The 26,958-nt window shown below is 37.0% G+C and overlaps 1 protein-coding gene, 1 long non-coding RNA gene and 1 other non-coding gene across 4 annotated transcripts in view; 2 read left to right on the top strand and 1 right to left on the bottom strand.

Annotated features, from left to right (window-relative positions):
* ARHGAP42 (Rho GTPase activating protein 42) overlaps positions 1-26,958 on the top strand; it is a 160,048-nt gene that overhangs the window by 125,592 nt on the left and 7,498 nt on the right. For both annotated transcript variants that reach the window (XM_040650438.2, XM_417185.8), the window contains 12 exons: positions 1,149-1,227; positions 2,267-2,306; positions 3,502-3,564; positions 5,260-5,334; positions 6,011-6,095; positions 7,308-7,366; positions 8,181-8,286; positions 13,086-13,245; positions 15,645-15,789; positions 19,859-20,239; positions 20,563-20,719; positions 21,863-21,925. In XM_040650438.2, coding sequence (XP_040506372.1) covers positions 1,149-1,227; positions 2,267-2,306; positions 3,502-3,564; positions 5,260-5,334; positions 6,011-6,095; positions 7,308-7,366; positions 8,181-8,286; positions 13,086-13,245; positions 15,645-15,789; positions 19,859-20,239; positions 20,563-20,719; positions 21,863-21,925 — 1,413 coding nt within the window. The remainder of the gene's footprint in view (positions 1-1,148; positions 1,228-2,266; positions 2,307-3,501; positions 3,565-5,259; positions 5,335-6,010; positions 6,096-7,307; positions 7,367-8,180; positions 8,287-13,085; positions 13,246-15,644; positions 15,790-19,858; positions 20,240-20,562; positions 20,720-21,862; positions 21,926-26,958) is intronic.
* On the bottom strand, positions 807-15,860 carry LOC124417350. Its single transcript, XR_006931995.1, has 3 exons — positions 15,769-15,860; positions 4,134-4,347; positions 807-1,094 (listed from the first exon to the last, which is right to left on the bottom strand). It is a non-coding gene; the product is annotated as an uncharacterized LOC124417350 (long non-coding RNA).
* TRNAP-AGG lies at positions 17,710-17,781 on the top strand. The gene has a single exon. It is a non-coding gene; the product is annotated as a tRNA-Pro (tRNA).

The following is a 26,958-nucleotide window of genomic DNA, read 5'->3' as shown; positions in this document are numbered from 1 at the left end:
TAGGTTTAGTAGTTTTGTATAGATTTCTTTTGTGTTGATCTACGTTTCAAATTATATCTAATTCTTCACATTCTAAGTAAATAGCATGCTGAGACCAGCAGGGCTTACAGTGGTAAAGGGCTGTTGCATCAGCATATGCTGATGTGCACAACATCTCTTTCACTGAAGTAATAATAGATTAAATTATTAATAGAAAAATATTTTTTACTAAAAATTATTATAATCTTGATCTTCTTTTTGTCACATATGCATCTCACGGTAATAGTAGTCTTTTGTGATCAAGTTAGAGCTAAAGTTCAGAACTGTCGAGTCTTGATTATAAGAATAAGGCTTGCTTCCCCTTGAATGGTTTGGTGTATGTATCAATACATATTTTGTTGTTCTGTTTTTTCCAATAGCTTCTCGCAGGCTTTCTAATTACAAGTTCAAAATGGAGGTCTTTTGGGAAAGGTGGAAAGGGGTCATGGTTTATTGTTTATTTATTTTCATGTTGGAAGATGGAAGAAGCAGTGTTCTTTATTTGTGAACCTACCTTAGATAATTACGGTTCTGGACAGTGTGCTCAAAGTTTTGAGCAGAGATGCACTACACTGGTGTGGGAGTAAAACTTTTTTAAATAGTCTGTCTCTTGGGCACTCTGTTGGCAAGTCAGTGGATTAATATCATGCATTCTTAAAGAACTCATCTATGATCACACGTTGATTCTTTGTTTTTCCACATCTGTTCACATAATAATTCCACTAACAAACACTGAAATTGGTTTCCTCATCTATTCTCTGATTGCAGTGAATCTTTTACCAAGTAGTGTCAAAGTTTCATCAACAGATAATATATCATTTTTTGACCTTTTAGAGTAGCAGTTAGAGTCAACATGCAGAGCAAACAAGTTTTTGAAATCTCTAAGTTAAAAAATATGTACCTGCACCATGGTGGTACTCAGCAAAATTGACTTCACTCTCTGTATCTTCTCTTTCTTGGCAACCCTTTCAGAGGGCACATTTCTTTTGATGTCCATTTTAGGATTTGGTGACTTTAACTTCTCTCTGTCTCTTTTATATATATCTTCATATCAGTATTTGTTTGGATTTTGATTACTGTTTGAGAAAAAAAAGATTAGTAACTTCAGTGTATGTATATGTTTTTGACAGACCTGGAATCATCACACTACAGGCTTTTTCAGAATCCAACAGAAAACTGTGGCTCGAAGCAATGGATGGAAAGGAACCAGTAAGGATATTTGTGCTTTTGTCTTTATAGATTTATAACATGTATGTTAAAGAAAGAAGCTAGAATACATTTCAGACATAGAGTTAGTTATAGTACAGTGCAATAAAGGTAAATGTAGCTTTTCTATTCCTCATAAAATACAATTGCAAACGTGTAGTGAAGATAGATACTAATTAGTGAAGTAAAACTACTGGTATATTTAAATTTTTACTTATAAGTTTTGGTGGCCTGGAGGTTCTTTATATATATATGTATATATATATATATATTTATGTTTAGTGTGATAGCCTGTGGTCATATAGGGTTTGTGCTTCAGAAGAAATCTGTGAAGTGGTAGTTTCTGCAGTGGTCACGACAAACCATATCTGAGCAGTGTTGTGGAGTAGACAGTAAGTACTGTCTTGAAAATCACTGCAGAGAGCATAAAAATGTGCTGAAAGCTACTAAGAGACAGGCTCATCCGAGATTTCTTCTCACTATTAATCAGCTCTGAAATTGTCACTGAATAAGGTGATGCCAGTGTGGCGTCCAAGGGAGAAAAATGGTTGATAGATCTTATAAGATAAATAAGTATTTTTACAAAGCTTACTGCTTGACTGAAAAAGTGCAGAAATGAAATCACTCTTTATATTAATATTTAACCCATTTGCAGTCTTCAAATCTGGCTTCTAATGCATTTTATGTACCTGTAAACTCATTGCAAATCCCTAGGCAATCTATAATCGCAAGGCCTGAATAGGTTTTTGAGATGTGTCCCACTGGCTGTCTGCCTTCTCCCTTGAGGTGCAGAGCAGAACAGCTGTGTATCTGAGCCAGAGTTGAGCTGTGCACTGTTGCCATCTGCAACTGCTAACCTGAATGAGTGCTGCTGGGATTAAACATCGGGAGGAGATGAAGAGCTTGGATGGTTTTCCCATAGCAGCATATTACACTAATATGCAGCATATTGCAGATGGGAAAAACTATCAGCAAGCCCCACAGTAAAGGACTTAACAAACATTGACCTGTTGTGTTTGTTTTTTGTTGTTTTTTTTTCCAGATCTACACACTGCCAGCCATTATTAGCAAGAAGGAAGAAAGTAAGAGCTTAAATTATGCAGAGATATGAAATATTCCCAGGTTTCTGTAATGACTGGGTTTCTGGATGTGTGTCTGTGTGAGGGACATTATTTATGTTTTCTTTCCATCGCTCTGAAGATACTATAAAGTATCACTAAATACTGTTTGATGGATTATGTAATTGGATTACATCAGGGCATATCCTAAATTACGTAAACTGTTTGAAAGCCTTCAACTTCTGTGTTACCATCAAACATAAATTGGAAGAAAAATTGATTGGCCCTGAAATGATATATCTAACAAATATGCAGAAGATTTCCATCTACAGTTTTTATACTTAAATGTAAATGCATGCCTGTGTGTTGAAATATCATCTCTGTATGGGTCACACCTTTTCATTTATAGGTATATATTAGGCCTATTATGCATATGCAGTGTAATAAAATGAGTATATTTAGAAATATTCTGACATATCTATGTGTAGTTGTATTATGATAACATATGTAAACAAATGCAAAAAAATATTTAAAATATGTTTGAGTATATAAAGTAGAGAAAGAGATGTGTCAGATGTACACAGGTGTCTTCAAAGAAGGTAAATTTGAGAAAGAAATCTAAAATATAATTGAGTATATCTGTTTTGCTTTGTTTTGTTTTTTCTTTGTCTTTTTTATTGATGTTACTATTTTGATGATGACACATATGCTGCTCTAAAATCTCTGTTTAGCTAATTAGGAGCATGAGCGTTGAAGATCCAAGAATTAATGCATAGTGCATTCATTTGAAATAATCTTAATAACAAAGATTGTTTTGCTGTGTTGCTATTCTTTTTGAGCAGTTATATGTATGTGCAAGAAACAAGAATCTTGTTGTATTAAAACCAGTGAAAATATTGTGGCCATTATGTTAAGTCTTGGATTCTTAAAGCCATTTCCCTCAGCAGAGGGAAGGGAGTTCGGTAGTCTTGTAAAGCAGTGACCTTTGGACTCTATGTGTGTTACTGATTTCTAATAAAGGCAGTAGAATATTCTCATAGACATGAGAAAGTTGTATTTTTAGTGCTAAATGCTTACCTATATTACAGTTTTACAGGATAAGTATCATAATCTCATGAATAAATATGTATCAGTCTTTTTTGACTGAACTGTGATTATAGCTAAGCATGGAGATTTTGGGTATAGATGAGTTGAAAAATTATTTTTCCTTCTCTTTTAGTGTTCTTAAATGAAGCAGGTTTCAACTTTGTGAGGAAATGCATCCATGCTGTAGAAACAAGAGGTAAGTATTAAATCACAGATGATAGATTACTGTGAATATTTTTCTCAAATAATGCTTTGATTCTATGCATTTTAAAGCTCTGTTTTAGAGTATGTTCATCATTCAGTTTGTACTTTTCACCTTCCATGGATGTGCTTTATGTTTAAAACCATTGCCACAAATTCCAGCAGTGGCTCTTTGCATATCATTTAAGTGTGGGATTTTTGATTGCTTGTCTTGATTTTTTGTTTTTCTTTTTATTTTAAATTGTTGTAGTTTCATGTTATTTGGATAGCTTAATACACTGTTTCACACATACTTAGTTTAGGTCTTTCATCTGTGTGCACTGAACTGTGTTCTCAATTTCTGGCATGAAACCTAAAGACCAAAAAGTACATGGTGTGAACACTCTTTGCTGGAATATGTTTGTTGATTAACCTGATGCCCCATCATTTCACTCAGTCATTATACACATGGCATATCCATTAAAAAAAAAAAAATTAAAAAGTGTATAGAAACCAGTATTTGGTAGTGAGAATGTACAAAAAGAAAGTAATTGTCTATTGATGAGGTAGTATCTTGTAACTCACAGTAAGCTGTTTGACAATTCCCTTTCAAACATCTGTATGGTATTCTGTAAGCAGAAGTGACCTTTTCTTATCTGTGCACTGAGCTCTCTGAATGCAAGTCTCTTCTAATCCAAAAGCTGTACAATCACTCTGTGCTGCATTGAGCCCAGCATGATTTCTTCTTCTCAGGTAGCAGTGTTGTGTAGCTTTTGAGTCACTCAGAGCTTGCACTGCCCTGTAAAAAATGATAAATAATAAAATTAATAAAACAGTATCACCTGCAGGTTGTCTAACAGAGATCAGATGTTAGAATATTGTTTTGAAATGAAAAATATATACAATTTCAAAACAGTAAGACCTGAAGAAGGAGGAAGAATGTATTCACACAACAATGTTAAATCTACAAATTAGGACTTAGAGTTTGAATACATTCTGCTAGAGATATAAAGTTGGCTCTTTCGATGCCTCAGGAATAAAGGAATAAACTGTTCCTGTTTTTTGTTGTGAGTCACACGGAGTAAATGAGCAGATTATTTTTCTGTATTTTTCCTGGGATGTCAGTACAACAAAGTTTGCATTCTGCTTTGGACTTCCAAGTGCTGTTGCTGTTTGGAAAAAAAAAAGTTTAAAACAGTGAAATTATTATGATTGGAATATTTTGAGTGTCACACCTTAGGCACTATCTGTTAATATCTATTGTGCTATAGTGCTATTAAAAAATAGAAAACTGAAACCTGAAGATAAATTGAAACTGACTTTTTATTTTGCCTGGAAATCCATACATAACTTAAATTCTGAACTACAGTGTTCCAGTAGTATACAGTGTAAGTTTTTATTTTGGTTAGAATCCTTATCTTTCCTATAAATGTTAACCATGCTTTCCCAGTCATTCTCTGGATGTTTTCTGATACGGGTCATTCCAATGCAAGGACTTCTGTTGATGTAAACTTGTAATTATAGTACGGTATGGTGTGGATTCAGTGGAATGCATTTATTAGCATCCCAGAAGTAACTCAGTAGGGTGAAGCAGTATTTAATAATGTAATTTTTCAGTTTTCTATAACTAAAACACAGACAACGAATGCATAAGTGTAATTGAAATAGCCATCTTCTCATTGTTTTCACTGCTTTTGTCTTCTCAATGCAGGCATTACCATCCTGGGGCTGTACAGAATAGGTGGTGTAAACTCCAAAGTGCAAAAGCTGATGAATACCATATTTTGTAAGTGTCTTAAGCATATTTTTATCTATAGCATGCAGCACGCATAACATGATCCTTTTCTGTTGTACCCAAAAGAGCATATTTAAACATCTACAATTTTATATGCATGCTTAATGTCACTAAACTGACTTTGCAGTCTTAGAATGGTAGTTAGACTAACTAGATTCCTTGTGTACATTATTATTCAGTTTTCCATATGAAGTCATCAATATACATGAGCAAATTACTGATAAAACACATTTCTTCTTTTAGCATTTACATTTTATTTATTGGCATCTATCTAGTGTTTTCCAGAAGTGTTCCAAAGCTTAGTTCTGTAACACAGCACAATTCAGTTTCATAGACAGTTATTGTATTTCACATTTTTTGTTAGTCTGGCTACCTGATGCCTGTCTTTCAGTGTCCAAGCCAGATAAATTATGTTGACTTGGTATTACTTTTATTCTTTGGTATAGTGCATACATTTACTGTTTACAGGGACTAAATACGTATGCTGAATTATATTTTATTAATACTCTGTCAGAGATTAGAGTAGTTCAAATTGATCAAATTGGTAGTTAATCTGGCTGTTAAATAATCATATGATCTAAATGAATAATCTATTAGCTTCTGTTTGCTGCTTTTCTTGTTTGTGTGTTGGTCAAACTACTTTAATCATAATTCAAATTTCTCCCAGCCCCTAAATCTCCTCCTGATATGGATATTGATATGGAAATCTGGGACAATAAAACAATAACGAGCGGACTTAAAAACTACCTCAGGTAAGTGTGATGCTATGCATATCTCAGTATTCCTTTTATGGCTCATTAATTTTTTGCTTATAAATATCACATTACATTTCTTTTTCTCATTAACATGGTAGTAATTTAGCATATTATCATCTTGCCTAATATCCTTATTAAATTGTGTAATAATCTAAAATTTGTCACACACTTTTCTGCCTTGTTTAGCTAAAGATTTGGCAGAATATAATAACTGCATGCTTTTATTTAAAATATTCTATGTAAACTACAAAGCATGTTTTGCTGAGCCTTTATTTTCTGAATCCTTTGTGTATGATGATTTTTTATGGCATCATTGTTGGAGCAGAGTAAATCTCCTCAAAAATGTTAATACTCTGTTTTTATCCTATGGTGTTGGTATTTTCGCAAGTAAGATATTCCTCCCACAATTAACAGTTTCTCTTCAAATTTTTTGCTATTATGAGGCAAAATCTTAAAAAGTGGTAGAACTCTTCTTGAAAGTCAATATATAATGTTGAAAGTAAGCCTAATAAAAACGTAAAACTCAGATGGCGATTGTTCTATGCCTTCTTAAAAAAATGGATTTCTTAGACTAATCACCGAGCAAAGGGCAGCATCAGAAATCCCTGGAAAATGTGCATATGATTTATAGTAAAATGTGCATATGCACTTCATTGATAAGAATGACTTTGGCTGAAGAATTGCATTTTTTTAGAAGCACAACTCTCTTGCAGGTGTCCTGTTTGTGACACTAGGACACGAGCTATCAGTAGCTGTGTTTTTGTGTCTCTAAGACAATTCACAGGTTACTTTCAGAGGAGATTCTTCCAGGATCTCTCAGATTAGATTTTCAGTTTAAAGTTTCATAATTTGTTTGTCTTTCTTGGGAAGAAGATTATTTCTGCAGCCCACTATGCCATGTTCTTCAGTAGCATTATTCCTATTCTACAGTATGGAAGTCAGAACATAATGAGTCTGTGATACAGTGCTGGTAATGTTTCTCTTACGAACTTCCATGGTGACACTATCTTCAACTCAAGAGATTTTCATACTTTGTATGTGACTGAGTTGTATACTACAGTAATCAGTGGATTGGGTTTCCTTGGATGTACCAATAGACATTACGCTTATATGGAGAGCTATCATAATGACAACTGTAAAACCTAAAAAGACTTTGAGTAATGTATAATGTATTTTTTCAATGTCCTTTTAATTATCTTTTACAACCAGGTGTCTTTCAGAACCGCTGATGACATTTAAGCTGCACAAAGATTTCATTGTTGCTGTTAGTAAGTAAAGTAATTTATACACTTTCACAAAAGTAATGTTTTTTCTAACCTTTAATTTCCTCAGTTGCTATCCCTGTTTTTCTCCTTGGTGTAGTATTCAGTTATCCAGCTAAGGATCGGAGTTCTTGTATTTCACTCTGTATGATGGCAGTGCCACATGAAAGCCCTCAAACCAAGAGAAGTCACACTAAAAGAAGCTGTTCAGTGGTTTGTTCTGATCTTTTTAGAGCTTCTGTGTGACTGCTTTCTGCATGAAATTTTTAATCCTAATTTGTTTGTTTGATTGTTCTGTACAGGCTGATAATTATTCTGTAGTATTCTTCCCCTCTCATCCAGGGACCTTTATTTTCCAAGCTTGCTTTGCAAAATTGGAAAGGGATGGTAATAATCCCCTTTTCATAAATGGGATAATTAGATAGGGAGCAAAATTGTGTTTCTAACAACTCCAGTTTAGAATTTGAATTTATTTCTCCATTTCCTCTTACATTTTTAAAAAGACACTCAAAAATTTTAGATGTTTTAACTAGCAAGAGATAAAATCTTGGATTCCACTCAAGCACAACATGGAGTCAAAATTGCCACAGATTTTGTCGGGTTTGGTACTGACAGTAAATGTTTTTTGCGAGTTACTTGAAATCCAGATTCCATGATGTTCATGGAATAAATAAAATTGAATTGCTTTCATCATTTTGAAGGCTAATTGTCTTTGGTTAACTGCAGTGTGTGTGTGTTGGCATAATGGCACTTCTGCCATTATTAGTCTCATTTTAGCATGTGTTTAATCTGTCAGTAATTTCTGTTTTCTGTTTAATAGAATCAGATGATCAGAACTACAGAGTTGAAGCAGTGCATGCACTTGTACATAAATTGCCAGAGAAGAACAGAGAGATGCTGGACATCCTTATCAAGCACTTGGTCAAGTAATTCTTTTTGTTTTTTATGCTTGATACTACTGTAAGATGTGATCATTTTCACATTTAATTTGTCAGTGTTGCCTAATCTATTATAGCAGTTGTGTTAAGACAGTGCCACTTGAAATTATATTTGATTTCTGAAATGTAATATGCAATGTTGCTGAAGAATACTTATCATAGAAATAAAATTAAAAACACCATGAAGAGTCACCAAGATGACTGATAATGTTAGCATGTAAAATATACTGATATGTTTTCATTCATCATTCCTACTTATTACAGGAATTGGTAGTAATTAAACTGGAGATATATTTAAGACTATGCTAAGGTTGTTGATAACAGAGTGTTATTTAGGTCCCGAAACTGGTAAAAAATGTACTAGACTAATGCAGTATCATTTATCCTTCATGTTTGATCTGATTTTTATCTTTAATAGCTCTGAGGTGTAATATGTTTTAAAAATTCTAATTTAAAATGTTTCTCTTGTTATTCTAGATAGCTCTATAAATGTCCAAACCCACGCTTGAGTCTCTCTAGATATTTCAGCTACCCTGAGTTTTAAATAAATGTCACACGGAAAAGATTTTTTTATGTCTTTGAAGTGATGACCTTTTGTCTCCATTGAATTACTCTTAATCTGAACTCAGACAAAAAAAAAAAAAAAAAAAGACAAACTTCTTTTTCTATTCTGTCTCTCTGTCATTAGCTATGATTACATGTCTTTATTACATCATTATATATCCCTTTTTTCATCAAACCTTATTCATGTGTTTTACAGTCCTTCACTAGATTTTGCTGCATATTTGAATGAACACATTATTATTTATGAGTTGGGATGCTGTGTATTTTTTAATGTATTTATCAGTGATCTTGGAATCTGAATACTGAAACAGCAGTTGTTCAGATAAGGCCCACAACTGACATATGTAGAAGATGCCATGAAGGTCTCCATGTTGTTTTTATTCCATTCCATACATTCCCACCATTTTACTCTTTGATCACAGCTTGAGCAACCTCAGCCTGCAGAAAGTTATCTGCACTTTATTTGGTGAAAATTTTTTAGCCACAGTAAGTTATTTTTAGCTCTTTGGGGAAACCCAGAGAACCAGATGAAGGCAGATTCTGTAAGTTTCCAACAGAAGAGTTTTATTACTAAAAGTATAGTATTTGATGCTTTTTGAAAGCTTAAGGAGCTAGAACTTGTAATTGTGAAATAATGATGCTGTAAAAGCAGCAGTTTTGAGCACCACAGTACAAAATGGGCATCATAGAACTGTTAGAGAGTGTCCAAAGGAAAGCTGCAAAGATGTTGAGAGATCTAGAGGAGAAGACATATGTGAAGAGGTGGAGGTCCCTGCTGTGCTCAGCCCAGAGCTGATCAGGCTGAGGGGAGGCCTCATGGCGGCTGCAGCTCCCTCACAGGGAGCGGAGGGGCAGCGCTCAGCTCTGCTCTTTGTGGCAGTGACTGGGCCTGAGGGAACAGCGTGAAGGGGCAGGTTGTATATCAGGAAGAAGCTCTTTACCAGAGGGTGGTGGGCATGGAACAGGTTGTTCAGGGCAGAGGTTACAGCCCCGAGCTGCCAGAATTCAAGGAGCATCCGGACAACACTCTCAGACATATGGTCTGATTTTTTTGGTGTTCGTGTGTGGAGCCATGAGTTGGACTCGTGATCCCTGGGGATCCCTTCCAGTACTCCCTCGTGAAATTCTATGATCCCATGATTTTATATAGCAGTTGATTTATCTGAAGGCACATTTAGTTTTAGGCAAATATTTATTTCTTGTCCTCGTTCCTGGACTCTTATTCTCACTATTACCTCAGATGCATTTCCAAAGAGAGCATGCCTGCAGTATTCCTTTCTTTAATTGTTCTCTTTATCTCTTGCCTGTCTCGACTTTGATGTAATTCTCATTTCTGATAAACTGAAATCTTTGAGATGTATTCTGAAAACTTTCAGTTCTTCTCATTCCAACATTCAATTCATCCTTTCTAATTTCTCATATAATTTGCCAGCTGTTGTTTATACCAGCTACTCTAATGAGATAAGTTCAAAATTAGCCTTGTGATTAGTTGTCGTTTTTCCTTCTCTTCTTCCTACCCATGTGGAGTATTTTCAAGGAGCAAATGATATAGAAAGTGTATAACTTTCTTTAGACATGGAAATAAGAAAGAAACAAAACGTTTTACTTCTTTTTTTTTTTTTTTTTTTAAATCCTTTAAATATTTGAAATTGCTTCCTTGATTTAGGTCTTAAGGCCTTAATTTTCTGCCTACTTTGACTTCTGTGTCACTGTGCACAGCTCAATAGGATCTAGTTGTTGGGGGATGTAGATCATCCTAATAACAAAGTAGCAAATCCAGAATATCCTGATCAGTATTTTGCAGAGAGGTGGTGCTGTGTGAATATATACTCAGCAGCTAGGCAAGAACTGGATGTTTGGTGTTACTTTAAGTTAGATAACTCATTTTTTTGTTATCGTTTATAAATCTTCCTAATCAAATTTCCTGCTTGTCTCCTTTAAAAAATGAGTCCTTCTTTGGTATGATTTAATACACCATACCTTCCTGCACTCAACAAACCGGTAGTATGAGAGATTTACTGGGGTATATCAATAAGGAGAAAGCATTTCCACATTAATGAATGTCTTATGGTTATGCATAAAATGCACATTTACTTTAGCTGTCTATTCAGAAATTCAGTAGCCCAGCAACAGTAGAACTGGGTTAAGAGAACTTGGTTCTCAAAATAATCCATTTGCAGGTCTTATTTTTTTCCTTTTTGTTAGAGATTCAGCTTTTGAGGTACTTAGCAGAGAGTCCTTTCTGGTTACAGTATTACTAAATTTGTCACCAAGGAAACCCAAACAATGTGCAATCACTACTCTCTGTCCTGTGCTGTAAGACTGTAACGGTTGTGTAAGAGACCTTCACAGTTAATGTGCAGGGCAAAGCAGAATAACATTGTAAAGAGTTATTTTTTGGGTTTTTCTAACAGACCGAGAACTTTGGTATTCAAAATTGTATTTTCATTAAGATCCAGTGGACTTCCCAGACACCCTTTAGTCATCTAAGCCAAACATAAGAGAAAATTCCATTGAGACAAGTGGCTAAAAATACACTCTAATAAAGAAATAATTCTCATGATTTGACTTCTAAATAACTATTTCTGCCAGTGTGGCTTTCTAAGTAAAATTTAGAAGATTTTGAGGCCTAACTTAATGAAATAAAATAGGAACCATAGCAAGATGGACATTAATTTTCCTGCAGCTTATATCACATTATCTTCTATACAAACTCCTTTCTTATATTTCTCCTGATTCTTAGTGTAAGTAAGGTACTAAAGCATTCCTATTCCAGTTATGAAGACAGTATTTACTTCACCATAGAAGTAATTCTAGTCCAGCTAACCTCTATTCCGTGGTAAATCTACTGTTCATATCACTATCATATCACTAATGCCTACTCAATAATAAGTCCAAGCATGAGTTTGATCTTGATCCTGTCAAAATTTTGTAGTAGCCTTTGGAAAATCTCAGTCTTTTTGTCACTGGATTTCTAATCTTTGTCAGGGGTTTTCTGTTATTCGCTACCAAACTCTGGCATCAGGCAGATCATTTTTTTAATGTTCATATACCATTATAAGCAAGTCAAGATACCTGTGAATTTTATTGGTAGGAAAACATCGCAGATGTCTCCATAACTTAATTAATGAAGGCAGTCAGAGAAAAACAGAGGAAAAGATTTTCCCCTGCCTGCTCCTTACAACATTTTGTAGATTTTACTGTTTCTTAATTTTAAAATGTACAAGGGTAATTTTACTTATGGAAGAAATGTATTAAACGGTGTTTACCAGTTTGGCAATGGTAATAGCAGTGAGAAGGAAGAGGAGTGAATGAGTGCCAGTGACTCTATTTGGTAGCAAATTCAGAAAAATTAAACATTAAAGCAATTATGAAAATGCTACTTGGCATGATATTTCTCAGACGTGTGCAGGCAATAGAGCTGCTTGACAAGGAAATCACTACCAGTGAGAATTTATAATAGTATAATTTTTATTCAGTAAATCTAATTTGTCAGAGAAGAGGGACGCTGAGGATTACTGATAGATAATTTTCATTTTACTATCTGAAAAATTTTTGGAAAAACTAAGTTTCTAAATTCTACATTAATTCTAAATTAAGAAAAAAAATGACAGAAATGGTACATTAGGCAATAGCAGAATGTATAGAAGTACAAGATTAGTGCATTTTAAAGCCATAAGGTATAATTATGATAATCCACTGTTATCTATTCCACAGAAACAATGACATTGACCCCACTAATCTTATGCTTTGGAAGTATTAAGAGATCCCATTACAGTTTAAGTGCTTTCAGTAACTGTATTTCTTTCCTTGGCAGGAAAGCTAAGGTATATAATTGACCTCTGTTCTCACCTAGTGCTTTCTTTCATTAGAGAATTTAAGTTCTTGCATAATTATTGGAGAGAAAGAGGTGCCTACCCTATGGCTCCTATACTTTAGATGGGCTGGATCTCTCTGTAGAGACTTTCAAAGAAGAACTTTTCCCTGTCAGTTATGTAAGAAACTTATATACTTTAGAAAGACTTTCTCATTATCCATTAAGGTATTGCAAGATTGGAGCCTTAATGGAGATACAGTAGTTGTTCTGCACTGTATTTTAGCGCTAACAGATGTGAATGTTTTTAAAACTTCTAAAAAGGGAAAGCATAAATGTGAGACTTCACCTGGTGGAATTGTAGTTTAGTGCAATTATTTAACTGCATATTGTTTGTGTTCATTTAAAGGGTATCATTACACAGTCAGCAAAACCTTATGACAGTATCCAACCTTGGTGTTATCTTTGGACCAACTCTGATGAGAGCCCAAGAAGAAACTGTGGCTGCTATGATGAACATTAAGTTTCAGAATATCGTCGTTGAAATTCTTATAGAACATTATGAAAAGGTAGTAGAAGACTAATGAAGTGAATGTTCTGTTGATGAAGTGAAACCAAGATCTCATTTTCATAATCATCAAGTTCTTAAGAATGAGAAACTTAGCATTTGTAGAAGGTTATTGATTGAGAAAAAAAAATACCTTTTTCTCTCCTGATGCTATGGTTAAGTATTCCTAATAAGGCTATGCAAGGTACAAGTTCAGAGCATAATCTGATGCTTCCCATGCTTTGAAGAAGTTGTTCTGAATCTTCATTAGCTTTCTGAAGATTTCTACATCCTTCTCATATTTAGAACCAGAATGAGAAGGTCCTACTTTGCTTCTTTGCTCTTCCATTTCTCTCATGTGAGCAGTGTATTGGAGTTCAGTTTGGGTGAACACATGGATTCTCCCTTGTGTATACTTTGTGCATCAGGTCAGAGTCTTTCTGACAATTAATGTCCTTTGGGGATATGTCAGCTGGAGGTCGGTTGAGATCTGGTCCCACCTAATGTCATGAAACGCCAACCATGCTTCACTTCCTCTTTCCACAAGCAGCATTAATGTGGATGCCCAACACAATCCCCAATTCTGTTTGCTGTACCATTTTTCAGATGCGTAGATACCAGATTAAGTATGGTAAAAAAATAATAAATGTTTCTTAGAGAAAGTTTCATTCCTAATTGCAGGTTTTTAACCCATCTATCAATCTTTGTGATCTAATAGTTCTTGACTACTCTGTAACATGCAGCATACAAGCAAGATACTTTTTTTCTTTCAGCAAATACGTGTCTGTAACTGGCTGGTTTATTTTGTTTTCCCCAGAGAGACAGAAAGGGTACATCTTGTTCTCTTTATGGGAAAATTAAATAAGAACTTTTTCAGGACGTGAGAAGGAAAATCTACGAAATTATAAAGTGTTACTTTCAGTCACTTTCACTGCAGGTATCATAGAATCTTAGAGTCATAGAATGACCAAGGTTGGAAAAGACTTTCAAGGTCATCCAGTACAACCATCCACCTGTCACCAATAGTTGTCACTAAACCATGCCCCTCAACACAACGTCTAAATGTTTCTTGAACAACTCCAGGATGAGTGGCTCCACCACATTCCTGGGCAGCCCATTCCAGTGCCTGACCACTCTTTTGGAGAACTAGAATTTCCTAACGTCCGGATTGAATCTCCCCTGGCACAACTTGAATCACCTTCACTAAAAAGCTTTCTCAGTTGTCTTTGTTGGTGGTAGTTTTTTTGCCCTTTAATTATAGTACCCAGCAGAACAGTCAAGACCTCTTTTACTTAATCATCAAAGTAAGTAATATTTGGGGGACTTTTTGTTGATTTGTATCACTTTCTCTGATGACTGACAAAACAAGGTGAAAGAAGTTTGATTTTATTCCATTTACTCAGATGTGGGGCAATTCCTTGTCATTATCAGGATCCCTTGCAATGACTGATCAGTAATTATTGACAGTATTGCTTGATATCACCAGTTATATTTCACAGGAACTCCTCAAAATTAGTATGATGCTGGCAGCCCTCATGCATTTAACTCCAAAATGTACTTAATAAATGTTTTCTAAACTGAATTTCCCCTCCAGAAACTAGCAGCTTATTCAATACACAGAACATAGCTGCACAACCAAAATCATCCTGGCTCTCTTTCTGTCTGCAGACATGTTTTTGCATTGATGTGCTACTTACTATTTACTAATATGGTATTAATTTGTTTTAAGAGCATTTCAAGACCTCATTTAAGGTATTTTCTGCTGTCTGAGTATACATCCACTTTTCCTCCACTTTTTAAATAGCATGTAGGTTTCTTCTCATGCCTGAAAAAAAATTAAGGTTTTCTGCAGCAATACTGCACAAAATTGATTATTGGTAGCAGTGGTACATGAAAGATAAAAATCAGAGGATGCTCCAAACCTGAAGATGATCCACATCAGGCTTGGCTTGTTTAGGAAAATAAAGTGGTTTTCTGAAATTCTAATGAGATTTCAGCTATGATTACTTTCTGTAACATACAAAAGCTCTCACAGGTACATATAGAACGAAATTCCACTTTTTCATAATATTTGAAAATATATAATTCTTGAGTAGGTGTTAGTAGCAAGCACCTACTGTATGTTTCACCATTTAGCTTGTTAAGCACTTTACAACTGGGACTAGAAGATAAAACTATTTAAAGAAATATTTTTGTGTAATCGGCATAATTTTTAAGTACAGCTTGTTGTTCACTAACCCATTCTTGGATTGTAGAATTGAATCAGGAGATATTCTGTGAATGTGCTCTTTTATGATGGGTTACAACGTTCAGGTGCAGTGATGAGGAAAACAAATGTATTATTAACAGAAGTATAGGATTATCTCTATTATTTATTTCTCTTTTTTTTCTTCCCCCCCCCTTTTTTTTTTAATCATGCAGATATTTCACACTGCACCAGACCCCAATATTCCTCTTCCCCAACCTCAGTCCCGTTCAAGTTCGAGAAGGACAAGAGCAATTTGTCTCTCCACAGGTCCTCGTAAGCCCAAAGGAAGATACACACCGTGTCTAGCAGATCCTGACAGTAAGTTTGTTCTTGTTGACTGCTGTCTTCCTTTTCATGTCTTGGCCTTTTGATATTCCTCAGCAATGCCCAGTAAGTACTGTATTTCAGTAAACATTATAGATGCAGTTTCATCAGCTTCTTAACCTCTGTGAGTCACAGCTGTACTGCTGAATGAGTACATTCCTTGCTTCTCTCAAAGGAGGAAGGATATTTGGTTTTAGACATGTCTTGTATTAAATACAGAAATCTTTTAGAGTGGACTTTTTGTTCTAATCTGAATGTAACCTGCCTTAAAACTCCGTGAAGTTCACTGTATGACATTCCCCTCATTGTTAAAGTTGAGAAGCTTTAACTCAGTCAAGCTCGGGAGATCAAAAACATTACTTGGCTGTTTTCATATGCATGAAACTGTGGTCATTGCTTAAAAGCAAACTACTGTCTAGGATGCCAAAACCACTGAAACCTTCTTAGTTTTACTGGAATAGAAACAAACTTCTATGTTATGAGAAATAGTGTAGTCAGCAGATGATTGGCTGTTCAGCAACATGGAGTTATGTTTGCAATTACTTGCTGCTTAGAAATCTTTTTCGTTTTCATTTAAATGTGACTTTCATGCAATGTGTTAAAAAGGTGCATTTCATTTGTTTTCATCACTTTTTGCTTACCTGCCTTGCCATTAAAAAGTATAGAAGCTGTAGCAATGTCTGAGTTGCTAACTACTGCAAGAGATTTCCAAAAGGACTTCTGTGTTCCCCAGTTGCTCAAAGAGTAAAGTAGGTACTGTAAAGTAACGCACAACGATACTGAATGACAGCAGTAGCTCCCTACACTTCAGTTGCCAATGTGAATGGCATGGGATCCTTAGATGAAGAAGTTATGGATGAACTGTCAGTAACGTTCACTAGAGGAGAAACTGAGCAAATTTCAGGTGTTTTTTTCGCTGTGTAACTAATCGCATTTCAGTAGGGCAGTTCTGTCAAAGTATTTTGCTTTTGCAAGCACAGGCTTCTTAATTCACTCATAGTTTCTGCTGACAGCTGGAATCAAGCTAGGTCTGACCCAGGAGCTCTCCATGTGGAATTTGCTTGTTGGCTCCAGCTCAGCATTTGCTGCACAAGTTCCAGTTAAGATCTCGCTTGTGCCTGGAAGGCTGAGTCAGGAGCAGATGCGTTCTCCTTGCCAAGTGTCTCTAGACGTGCCAGAGACAGTCAAGAGAAAGCCCTGGTTTCTGGCAGTAGCTCTTTTTGAAGCACTGGCTGGTTTTATGTCATCATTTAAATGAAGAACGGACACTTAACTGTATTTCAGAAAGTTGAGGAACTCTATATGCCATGAAAAAATGAGATATAGGTACCAAACTGTAGAGAATGATAGAAAATGGACTTGTCAGATTTAGGTTCCAGCCAATCTTACCATTTTTCAGAAACTGCTGATCTGTAAGGAGTAAAATGTTGCATAATCTAATCTGGAATATCCTGAAATCGGTCCAGAATTAGATGGAGAATTTCAGATTACTGCACCACTGTTTTCACATCAGCACTACTGTTCTCACTTCCAGTGAGCAAAGCAATTGTATTTGAGACCTTATTTTTAGTATTCTCTGTGGCTATCATCACCTGTTCCCAAGAATACTGAAATATGCAGAGGCAAATTCACCTCTATCTAGTTGGTATCTTGTAAATACTCTGTAGTTAAAAAATATGCATTCTCTCCTCGTGAAGTTTTTGAATCACATCTCCTAGCTTTTGGAAAAAAGATATTACTGGAATCTAACATGTGACTCACTACACATACTGCTTTTTTATGAATCCAGTCTAAAAGGTATTTCAGCTCTCACTAATTTCTCGGCCAGTCCTTCCTCAGTTCTAATATATTCGCCTTCTCTCATATCATCAGCAAAGTTCTTAGGAATATTTCCACTTCTTGCAGTACAAGGTTGGCTCGTTGGTCTAGGGGTATGATTCTCGCTTAGGGTGCGAGAGGTCCCGGGTTCAAATCCCGGACGAGCCCAACTTTTCTCTTCCCCTTAGCACAAAGTGGGCAATCTTGGAACTTTTCTGTGTCTGGCAAGATCATGGAGCAGATCCTCCCAGCCTTACTAAGGCACATGGAAAATAAAGATGGGGTGATTGGTGGTAAGCAAGAAAACTTCACGATGGGCAAGCCATGCCTGACAAACTTGATGGCCTTTCGTGATGGAATTACAGCATCAGCGGAGAAAGGAAAAGCAACTGACACCACCTACCTGGACTTGTGCAAAGCGTTTGACACTGTCCCACATGACATCCTGGTTGCCAAATTGGAGAAAAATGGACTTGGTGGATGGACCACTCACTGGATAAGGAATTGGCTGAATGGTCGCACTCAGAGAGTTGTGGTCAACAGCTCAGTGTCCAAATGGAGACCGGTGACAAGTGGCGTTCCTCAGGGATCAGTGCTGGGACCAGTGTTACTTAGCATCTTTGTGGGAGACCTGGAGTGGGATCAAGTGCACCCTCAGCAAGTTTGCAGATGACACCAGTCTGAGTGGTACAGTTGACACGCTACGGGGAAAGGGTGCCACCCAGAGGATCCTGGACAGGCTTTAGAGGTGGGCCCATGTGAACCTCATCAAGTTCAACAGGGCCAAATGCAAGGTCCTGCACCTGGATAAGGGAATCCCAAGCACAGATACAGGTTGTGTGGAGAATGGCTTGAGAGCAGTCCTGAGGAAAAGAATTTGGGGGTGTTGGTTGATAAAAGACTCAACATGAGCTGGCAGTGTGTGCTTGAAGCTCAGAAGGCCAACCGTATCCCGGGTTGCATCAAGAGAAGCGTGACCAGCAGGTCGAGGGCAGTGATTCTGCCCCTCTACTTTGCTCTCATGACACCCTACCTGGAGTTCTGCATCCAGTTCTGGGGCCCTCAACACAAGAAAGACATCGAGCTGTTGGAGCACGTCCACAGGAGGGCCAGGAAGATGATCAGAGGGCTGAAGCACCTCCCATACAAGGACAGGCTGAGAGAGCTGGGGGTTTTTAGCCTAGAGAAGAGGGGCTCCAGGGGTACCTTATACCAGCCTTCCAGTACCTGAAGGGGACCTACGGGAAAGCTGGGGAGGGAGTTTTTATAAGGGCAGGTAGTGACATGGCAAAGGGAAATGGTTTTAAACTGGAAGAGGGTAGATTTAGGCTAGATCAGGAATAAATTCCTTATTGTCTGGATAGTGTGACACTGGAACAGGTTGCCCAGAGAGGTCGTGGATGCCCCCTCCCTGGCAGCATTCAAGGCCAGTCTGGATGAGACTGTGAGCAACCTAGTCTAGTGGGAGGTGTCCCCGTCTATAGCAGAGGGTTTGGGACTTGGTGGTCATAAAGGTCCCTTCGAATACAAACCATTCTATCATGTTATATCACTGAAAGTAATTGTATCAGCATAACCATTTCTGTGTAGGCAGGTTAATTTTTCTATTATCAATCTAGTTAAAGAAATGCATCAAATGTTCAGTGTTAAAGTTGTAAATAAAGGAATGAGTGGTCCTTCTGCAGGATAGATATTTCATGAAAGACACCATGATTGAGAAAACTGGACAGCTATAGATAGACTTGTGCAGACTCTTACAGAGACTGCAAAGATCCTCAGCAACTTGGTAATCAATGTAAAGCTGTCTATAGAGTCATACATTTCAGAACATAAATGGGACATGCACTGCAACCCTTGCCTTGTGGTCAAAATCTTGTAAGGTGTTAAAAACATTGCAGAATTGGAATTGTTTAATTTCCTAACTATATTTATATTGCACAGTTTTTTTTTTGTTTGTTTGTTTGTTTTTTGAAAATGTAACATTTATGTGAAATACTTTCACCTGCAACACAGTATGTTCATCTGCTGCAGAGAAACATCCACAAAGTGCAGATTTTCCAGGTTAAATATAGGAATGTGTGAAAATTAGAGCAACTAAATTGCTATTTTGTCTGGAGAATGACTGCCCCTGAAACTGGATAATGGCTATCACATTTGACGACGATATGGTACAGGGGCTAAAGATGACACGACAGAAATGTGCATGGTTATCTTATTTCTTTGTTCTCCCTTCCCTCCTGCCTAGGTGACTCATACAGCAGTAGCCCAGATAGCACTCCCATGGGCAGCATCGAATCTCTCTCATCTCACTCCTCCGAGCAGAACAGCACCACCAAATGTGTGCCCTCTCAGCCCAGGGAGAAGTCAGGAGGGATTCCATGGATTGCCTCTCCCCCTTCTTCAAATGGCCAAAAGAGTTCAGGCCTCTGGACCACGAGTCCAGAATCCTCATCAAAGGAGGATGCAACAAAAACAGACATGGAGTCAGACTGCCAAAGTATAGCTTCTGTCACTGGACCAGAGAATGCCTCTCCACCAATAGATCTGACCAAGAAGAGTTCCTATGGTCTGTCTGGCCTGAAAAGATCTTCAGGTTCTTCTCTCAGATCAATTCCGTCAGCTGAAGGTAATTTCCAAGGTCTTCTGTGACGCCAGTGAGTTTACTGTGAGGCATCAAAAAACTAGAGGTGCATCTGAAATCTAATGTTACTCTTTAATTTTGTTTATTTTTTAACTTTTGAGGTATGTTATTTCACTTTTCAAACTGTTTCTGACACGTTTCTGTTGCCATCTGTACAACTCACAGTACCAGTGTTCCTAGGAATTTAGAGTACTCTCTATCCTGCAGAGCCTCACAGAGGCTACTGACTCTTTTGCTTTGCATGTTTCACATGTAAAACATCTTCAAGTTAGCTTTAATACTGCTTATTATTTGGTTGCTTTCTTTAGGTAACAAAAGTTGCAGTGGATCTATACAGAGCTTGTCTTCAGCAGATACAAAAGATACACCAAAGGCTCCACTAAATCCTGATTTGCCTCCAAAAATGTGCAGAAGATTAAGACTAGATACTGCATCAAGTAATGGCTATCAAAGACCAGGATCTGTGTAAGTTAAGACCCTTCAGAGTTCTGAGTCCTTACAATATTGTCTTCTATGGAGTGATGACAAAGAGCTTTACAAGTAGTTGAAAAAGCACTTATGAACGCTTGCTTTTAAAATGTCTTTATTTATGACTTATTTATCTAACTTAATCAAAATTATAAACAAAGGAGACATTGACAGTCTAAAGTCAATTGAAAGGCTTCCATTTACTTCACTAGACTGTAGATAAGGTCTATAATGAAGACTTGGATTTTTGGAAAGCGATTACTATTATTCTCTCTCATTCTTCTGGCAATTAATCACTCAAGGAGCACAATTGTAGCTTACTGTCCATGCTGTATGTGAAGATCATCAGATTTTATTTATGCAAGTGAGGGATTGGAGCAAAGTAAAAAAACACTTCTCTGAAATTTCTTCTGCTGTTGCATGATCAGTAGTTGAGATCCCTTGTTTATTTTCTTATGGGGTTTTTTTTGTTTATTTTTTTGTTTTTTCTTTGATAAGAAGATAGTCCTCAGCAATAGAAGTTGAAATTTAGGTTGTTGAGATTTTGGTTTCAAATGTTTCTTAGTGCTTATAGCATAACCTTAAGAATGTGTTTCTTAAAAATGTGTTTTTGCTGTAATCCTGAATCTAACCCAGACTTTATGTGTTCCTGTGAGTAAGAGATTTCCAGAACAGCAGAGCACCAAGAAGTTCTCCAAATACTAAAGGACTGCATTCAGTCTCTCCAATTTTTAAACTGGAAGACATCACTATAATCGTTTTACAGTCTTAGCTTTTCATCTTAACTAAAACAGAAAGTCACACCTGCACAGCTCAGCAGACTGGCAGTAAAAGCACTTCCAGCATATCTCTATTGGGCATTCAAGAATAAATGTTTATATAGAGAATGATGAGGTTTCCCTTCTTGCAGGGCTCTGGAGCATGTGGATTTCAGTGGCCTGAAATAGGTTATGCCCATAAAAATTCTGCTAATTATGGACTTATATTGAACTTTTGAATTTCCTCTAGTTTTCAAAGTGAATACTTGCAACAGTCTTAAAAAATAAGATGTTTCCATGTCTTTAGATGGTTAAAAGTAAAATTGGTTTGTGACTTTAATTAATAAGCAAAGCATAAAGCAAGCTACTTCCTTATTTTCAGAGTGGCTGCAAGAGCCCAGTTGTTTGAAAGTGCTGGTTCACTTAAACAAGTTTCTTCAGGACGGTAAGTGCTTCTTATGTTAAACGAATTGTAAAATCCTTTGTATTTTCCTGGCTCCAGAGACTGAAATAGAAGTGTTGGACTTTTGTTCTGTGACTTCTGGGCAGCATCATGTGGCACAAAAAACTTCTGTGATTTTTTTAAACTCACCCTTTTTATGGAAGAAAACTAAACCTAATATATAGTACCAGCCTTCCCTGGCTATTCTGTTCCCTACTGAAGTTGCAGTGAGAGATGCTCAGGTTAGTAATCTGCTTAAGGACACAGCTACATGAGAAAATTAACAAGATGAAGGCACTTTTTACTTATTCTGTACAGCTATTTGTTATACACATGCTTTCAGCAGAGTAGTAACCATGCTAGTTTATGATAATTTGCTTGGGTGGTCAAGTATTGAACAACATCTACTTTAGAAAGCTCAGGATTAATTTAATCAGTATCTCTCCCATCACACGTCCCATCCCTCAGTACCTGTCCAGAGGAACAGTTGCCCTTTGTTCTTGGTAGTCTGCATCAGGAATTATTTACATTTTCTTTGTAATTGTATGCAATTATTTGGTGGATTTGATCCATTCCTACACTGAATGAAGCTAGAACGTTCTGATACCAGTTCAGCTAGGAGGCAGTAGTACTTTCTATACTGCTAACCAGCCTGTTATTAGACTCAAGTCAAATAAATTTGTGTGGGAAAGGTTCTTCCTTTTCACTGTCTCTGCATCTCAAATCTTTTGAGACAGAATGTATGTTTTGGTCCATCATTTTACTCTGGTACAATAATCTTACTGGAACTGCTGAGCAACAGAAGGAATAAATAAAACATAATATTAATCCATGAATCTAAAGATGATAATAAAGTAGCATAGCTATAAACAAAGGTGTTAACATGTGCTGAGATGTGCAGCAGGGAATACAACTGTCTTCTCTGACAAATGTAGCAGTGGAGAGAAAGAGAAAGCAGACCTGAAAAGACCCACTGGTTTTGTTTGAGGGAAACAGTTTACAGGAATCAAGGCTGTTCTTCTTTCTGTGTGGTAGATGAAGTGTGAGAAAACTTTTAGTGTGGTGGGGAGAGAAACAGGATGGGAGAGGAGGGCATTAACTTAAGGAATAAGAGTACAAAAGAAGAGACTGGAATGTTCATGGGCCAGTGACCTGAGCCAAGAGCAATGACTGCCTCACTAGTGCTGCATCATTTTACTTCCACTTTTGTTCCTTTTCTTATTTTGTATTGCTCCTTTCTTGTAAACTCTCTCCTGACGTTCCCTTAGAACCTGTGTCGTCTCTATCTATATATAAAAAGCATGTAAGAAGCCAAAATCTGACAAAGGAAAAATGTAGCAGTTGATAATGGATATGAGGAGCAGACAAGATAGCAGAAAATACTGAAAGGCTTAATAGCTCCTCCACTTCAGCTTTCATAAGAAAGCAGAAGAGCAACAATAACAACGAGAATGGAAAACTAGAGGTGAGCAGGCAAAATGAGGAAGAAATAAAAGGCAGCTCAGCTGTTCTTCTAATGCTGCTCAAGTCTGACTGAAATTTTGCAATTCAGACCCAGCTCTTCTTTGCCTTTCATGCATGCTATGATCATAAGGACTGGATTAAGTCCTTAGGGTATTCTAAGTCCTTAGAGTATTCTCTTTAGATAATTACATTTGATCCACACAGTAGACAGGCCTTTTGGGTTCCTGTTGCTCCTATGTAATGAGCATATGCAAGGTAGAATGTAAGACAGAGAAGCTGTTTTTATGCTGTCTCGTTTGATATCAGAGATATTTAAGTGAGAACTGTGTTGATCTCTGTGAAGGGTCAGTTTACACTGCTGTAAATAACTGATGTTGAAATGTATAGCTACTGCTTACCTATGCATAGCACTATCTAAGTAGCTTCATCCTGACTTGATGCATTTGTTGCCTGAAACAGTATTTCATAATCACCTGTACAGATCAGAAGTACCTATACAGCTTTGCAGTCTCACATGGGCTCGTGTATTCCAGCAGATTTCTGTTCACTCTCGGTAACTACCTGAAGGGAGGTTGTAGTGAGGTGGGGGTCAGCCTCTTCTCTCGTGTAGCAGTGATAGGACGAGAGGAAATGGCCTCAAGTTACACCAGGGGAGATTCAGGTTGGATGTTAGGTAATACTGCTTCTCCATAGGAGTGGTCAAGCACTGGAATGGGCTGCCCAGGGAGGTGGTGGAATCGCTGACCCTGGAGGTGTTTGAGGAACATTTAGACATTGTGTTGAGGGACATGGTTTAGTGAGAACTATTGGTGATGGGTGAATAGTTGGACTGAGTGATCCTGTGGGTCTTTTCCAACCATGGTGATTCTATGATTCTATTCTATCATTCTGTGATTTGGATAATCTCACACTTGATGCTTCACCACCACAGTGACCTGGATTTCCATAATTCATTCTTCCAGGTAGTCTTTGCACCACCTCTTTCTGACTTTGTATAATGTCCTCTCTGTACTAGGAATGTTGCATCCCCACACACATTTTATTTTATTTTTTTTATGCTGGGTGATTATTTGAGGCAGTTTTTATCTGTCTTTCTGTACACCAATACCTGCCTTCATAGTGGCACTAATTTGAAAAGATTTATGATAGAAAGAGACAGAATGAGAGGCCACTGTACCCTTCAGGGTTGGACAGGTAAGACCACAATCTTATGCTCTTTCCAGCCTGTGCTCTTTTTTTTTTCTGTCACAAAGTTGCTTTCACTTCTCATTTTTCCCACTCCTTTCCTCCTGACTTCAAGTTTATTAATCATCCGTCTCCCAGACTGTAGCATTAAGGTACTTCTGGCTTCTGTCTGTCTCTTTGTAGACTGAAAACTAATAAGGGCAGGAGCATAATTTTAAAGCTTATTTATAACTTAAAATAGGTTACTAAAAGTATCTCAGGTGTTGCTGACCATGTGTAATGTGCAGTCAGGCAAAATAGTTTTGGCCTTTTGCCACTGGTATAAATTTATCATGGGCTCATATGGGCTCATTATGGTTGGACTAGGTGATCTTAGTGGTTGTTTCCAAATTTAATGATTCTATGATTCTGTGACAACAAACATAATAAAAGGCATCAAAAGGGAAGAGTCTATCCAGTGAAATCATGAAAAGGAGAAACTTCTAGGAAATGTGGGTACCATTTTCAGAAGTTGCTTTTTTTCTCTGAAATTAACAATATGAATCACACTCTTCTGAGGTGTTTAGCATCATCTTCAAAGGGCCATAATAGATGATCATGATGTCATCTCACGCTTTTTAACAAGCAGCCTTATTTGCAGGGAGGAGAGTATTAACACCATAAAAAAGAACATTATTTTTATAAGATACACTAAATGCTGCCAAAGAATCTGTAATCCTATTTCCTTGCTATGCTTCCAGATAGGTCACGTTGAAGTGGATAATGAGTAATACAAACAACCTAAATAATCAAATTAGATATGGAGGGAATAACCCAGCTCTTGAAAATTGCTCCAGAATTATGAGTAAATATCCTTAGATTCTGTGTCAGGAGCAAGGTAGTGGGAAGACGGTGTGGAGAAGCTGATAATTCATGAGCTTCTGGGAAGGCAATTTTTTTGTACTTTGTGCCTCTGTATTTGTGTGATGTCAAATGCTCGATAGCTTTCTCTTTCCAGAACAGAGCAAGTCAGAGTCCATGTTTTCTTGTCTCATATTTACTTTAAAAACAAACATATTTGGATCACAAAAAATTAGAAGCTGAAAGCAGAATAGTTTAGTAAACATAGAAACATAAAGGAGAAAATTCCATTTTACTTTTTCTAAGGACATGAAAAAACAACATGCTTTGTTTTGAGAATAACTTAAATAATTCTGCCTCACTCAGATATTGTGATTCTGCTTTACAGTTGCCTTAGATGCCTTTTATCACAGTGTTTCTCAGATGTTCCATACTTAACAAGGGAAATTGTCTTGATAGCCACTAAGTGGTGAAATTAATGAAGTTCAAAATCATCCCTGTGTTATAGTAAATTCATTACCAGTTATCTGATAATCATTGCCACAGTATTCACTGTTAACAGTTACTGTGCTGTTTTAATGTGTATGAAAGTTGTGTGGTTTATTTTTTTTTAATTGTGAGGATATTTCAATGGTGCTAAATAAAAAAGGACCAAGAAGTAGTTGTTGATATTGAGGTCAAGTGAAATTACTGTCTTATGTGCACACTGCTTAGAACTGGTCCTATTCCTCTCCCCCACCAAAGTAGACCAATCATATCCAAGCTTGTATCTCCAAATAATGACACATGTAGATGTGCATAATTGCTATTATTTTGCATGCCTTTTTTTTTCAGTACACAAAATGTAAAGCATTGCTAGGACAGTGTTGCATCCCACCAGAGCAGTGCTTTTGTGGCATGAAACAGAGGTAGTACTTGTATATCCTGGAGTATTCTAGGATATAGGGGGTGTCTTGGGTTAAAAGTTTTCTGCTACAGTACTGAGGGATAGAAAGCATCAACTGGAGGAAGCCAAGTAGGATGGCATCTTTTTTGAATTGTGGCTCTAAGGAGCTGACCTGGAAAAATACTGAACAGAGCAGTTCATCCAAAAAGCAAACAGTGAAGCAGAGTAGACAGTGAGGAGCCCAGGGCTCATGTCATTTTGGTTAGCAATAGGGACGTTCCTGGAATGACATTTTAGAGTCAGAAACGAGAGATAATCAGATCATCCTAAAAATAAGGTACTCCTCTCTCATGAGAGAGCTTCACAACCTCTCTGTGCAGCTTCTCCCAGTGCTCTGTCACCCTCAAAGTAAAGAAATTTTTCTTCATGTTCAGATTTAACTTATTGTGTTCCAGTTTCTGTCCATTGCCCCTTGTACTGTTGCTGGGCACAAGCATGAAGAGCCTGGCCCCATCCTCTTGACACACACTGTTTAGATATTTATTCTAAGAGCTGATAAGATCCCCTCTCAATCTTCTCTAGGCAAAACAGTCCCGGGTCCCTTGGCATTCCCTAATAGGGGGTCATCTGATCATCTTTGTAGCCCTCTGCTGGGCTTTCT

Source organism: Gallus gallus, chromosome 1 (genome assembly GCF_016699485.2).
Source record: "Gallus gallus isolate bGalGal1 chromosome 1, bGalGal1.mat.broiler.GRCg7b, whole genome shotgun sequence".
NCBI classification, from domain to species: Eukaryota; Metazoa; Chordata; class Aves; order Galliformes; family Phasianidae; genus Gallus; species Gallus gallus.
This window is presented reverse-complemented; position numbering and strand designations above follow the sequence as displayed.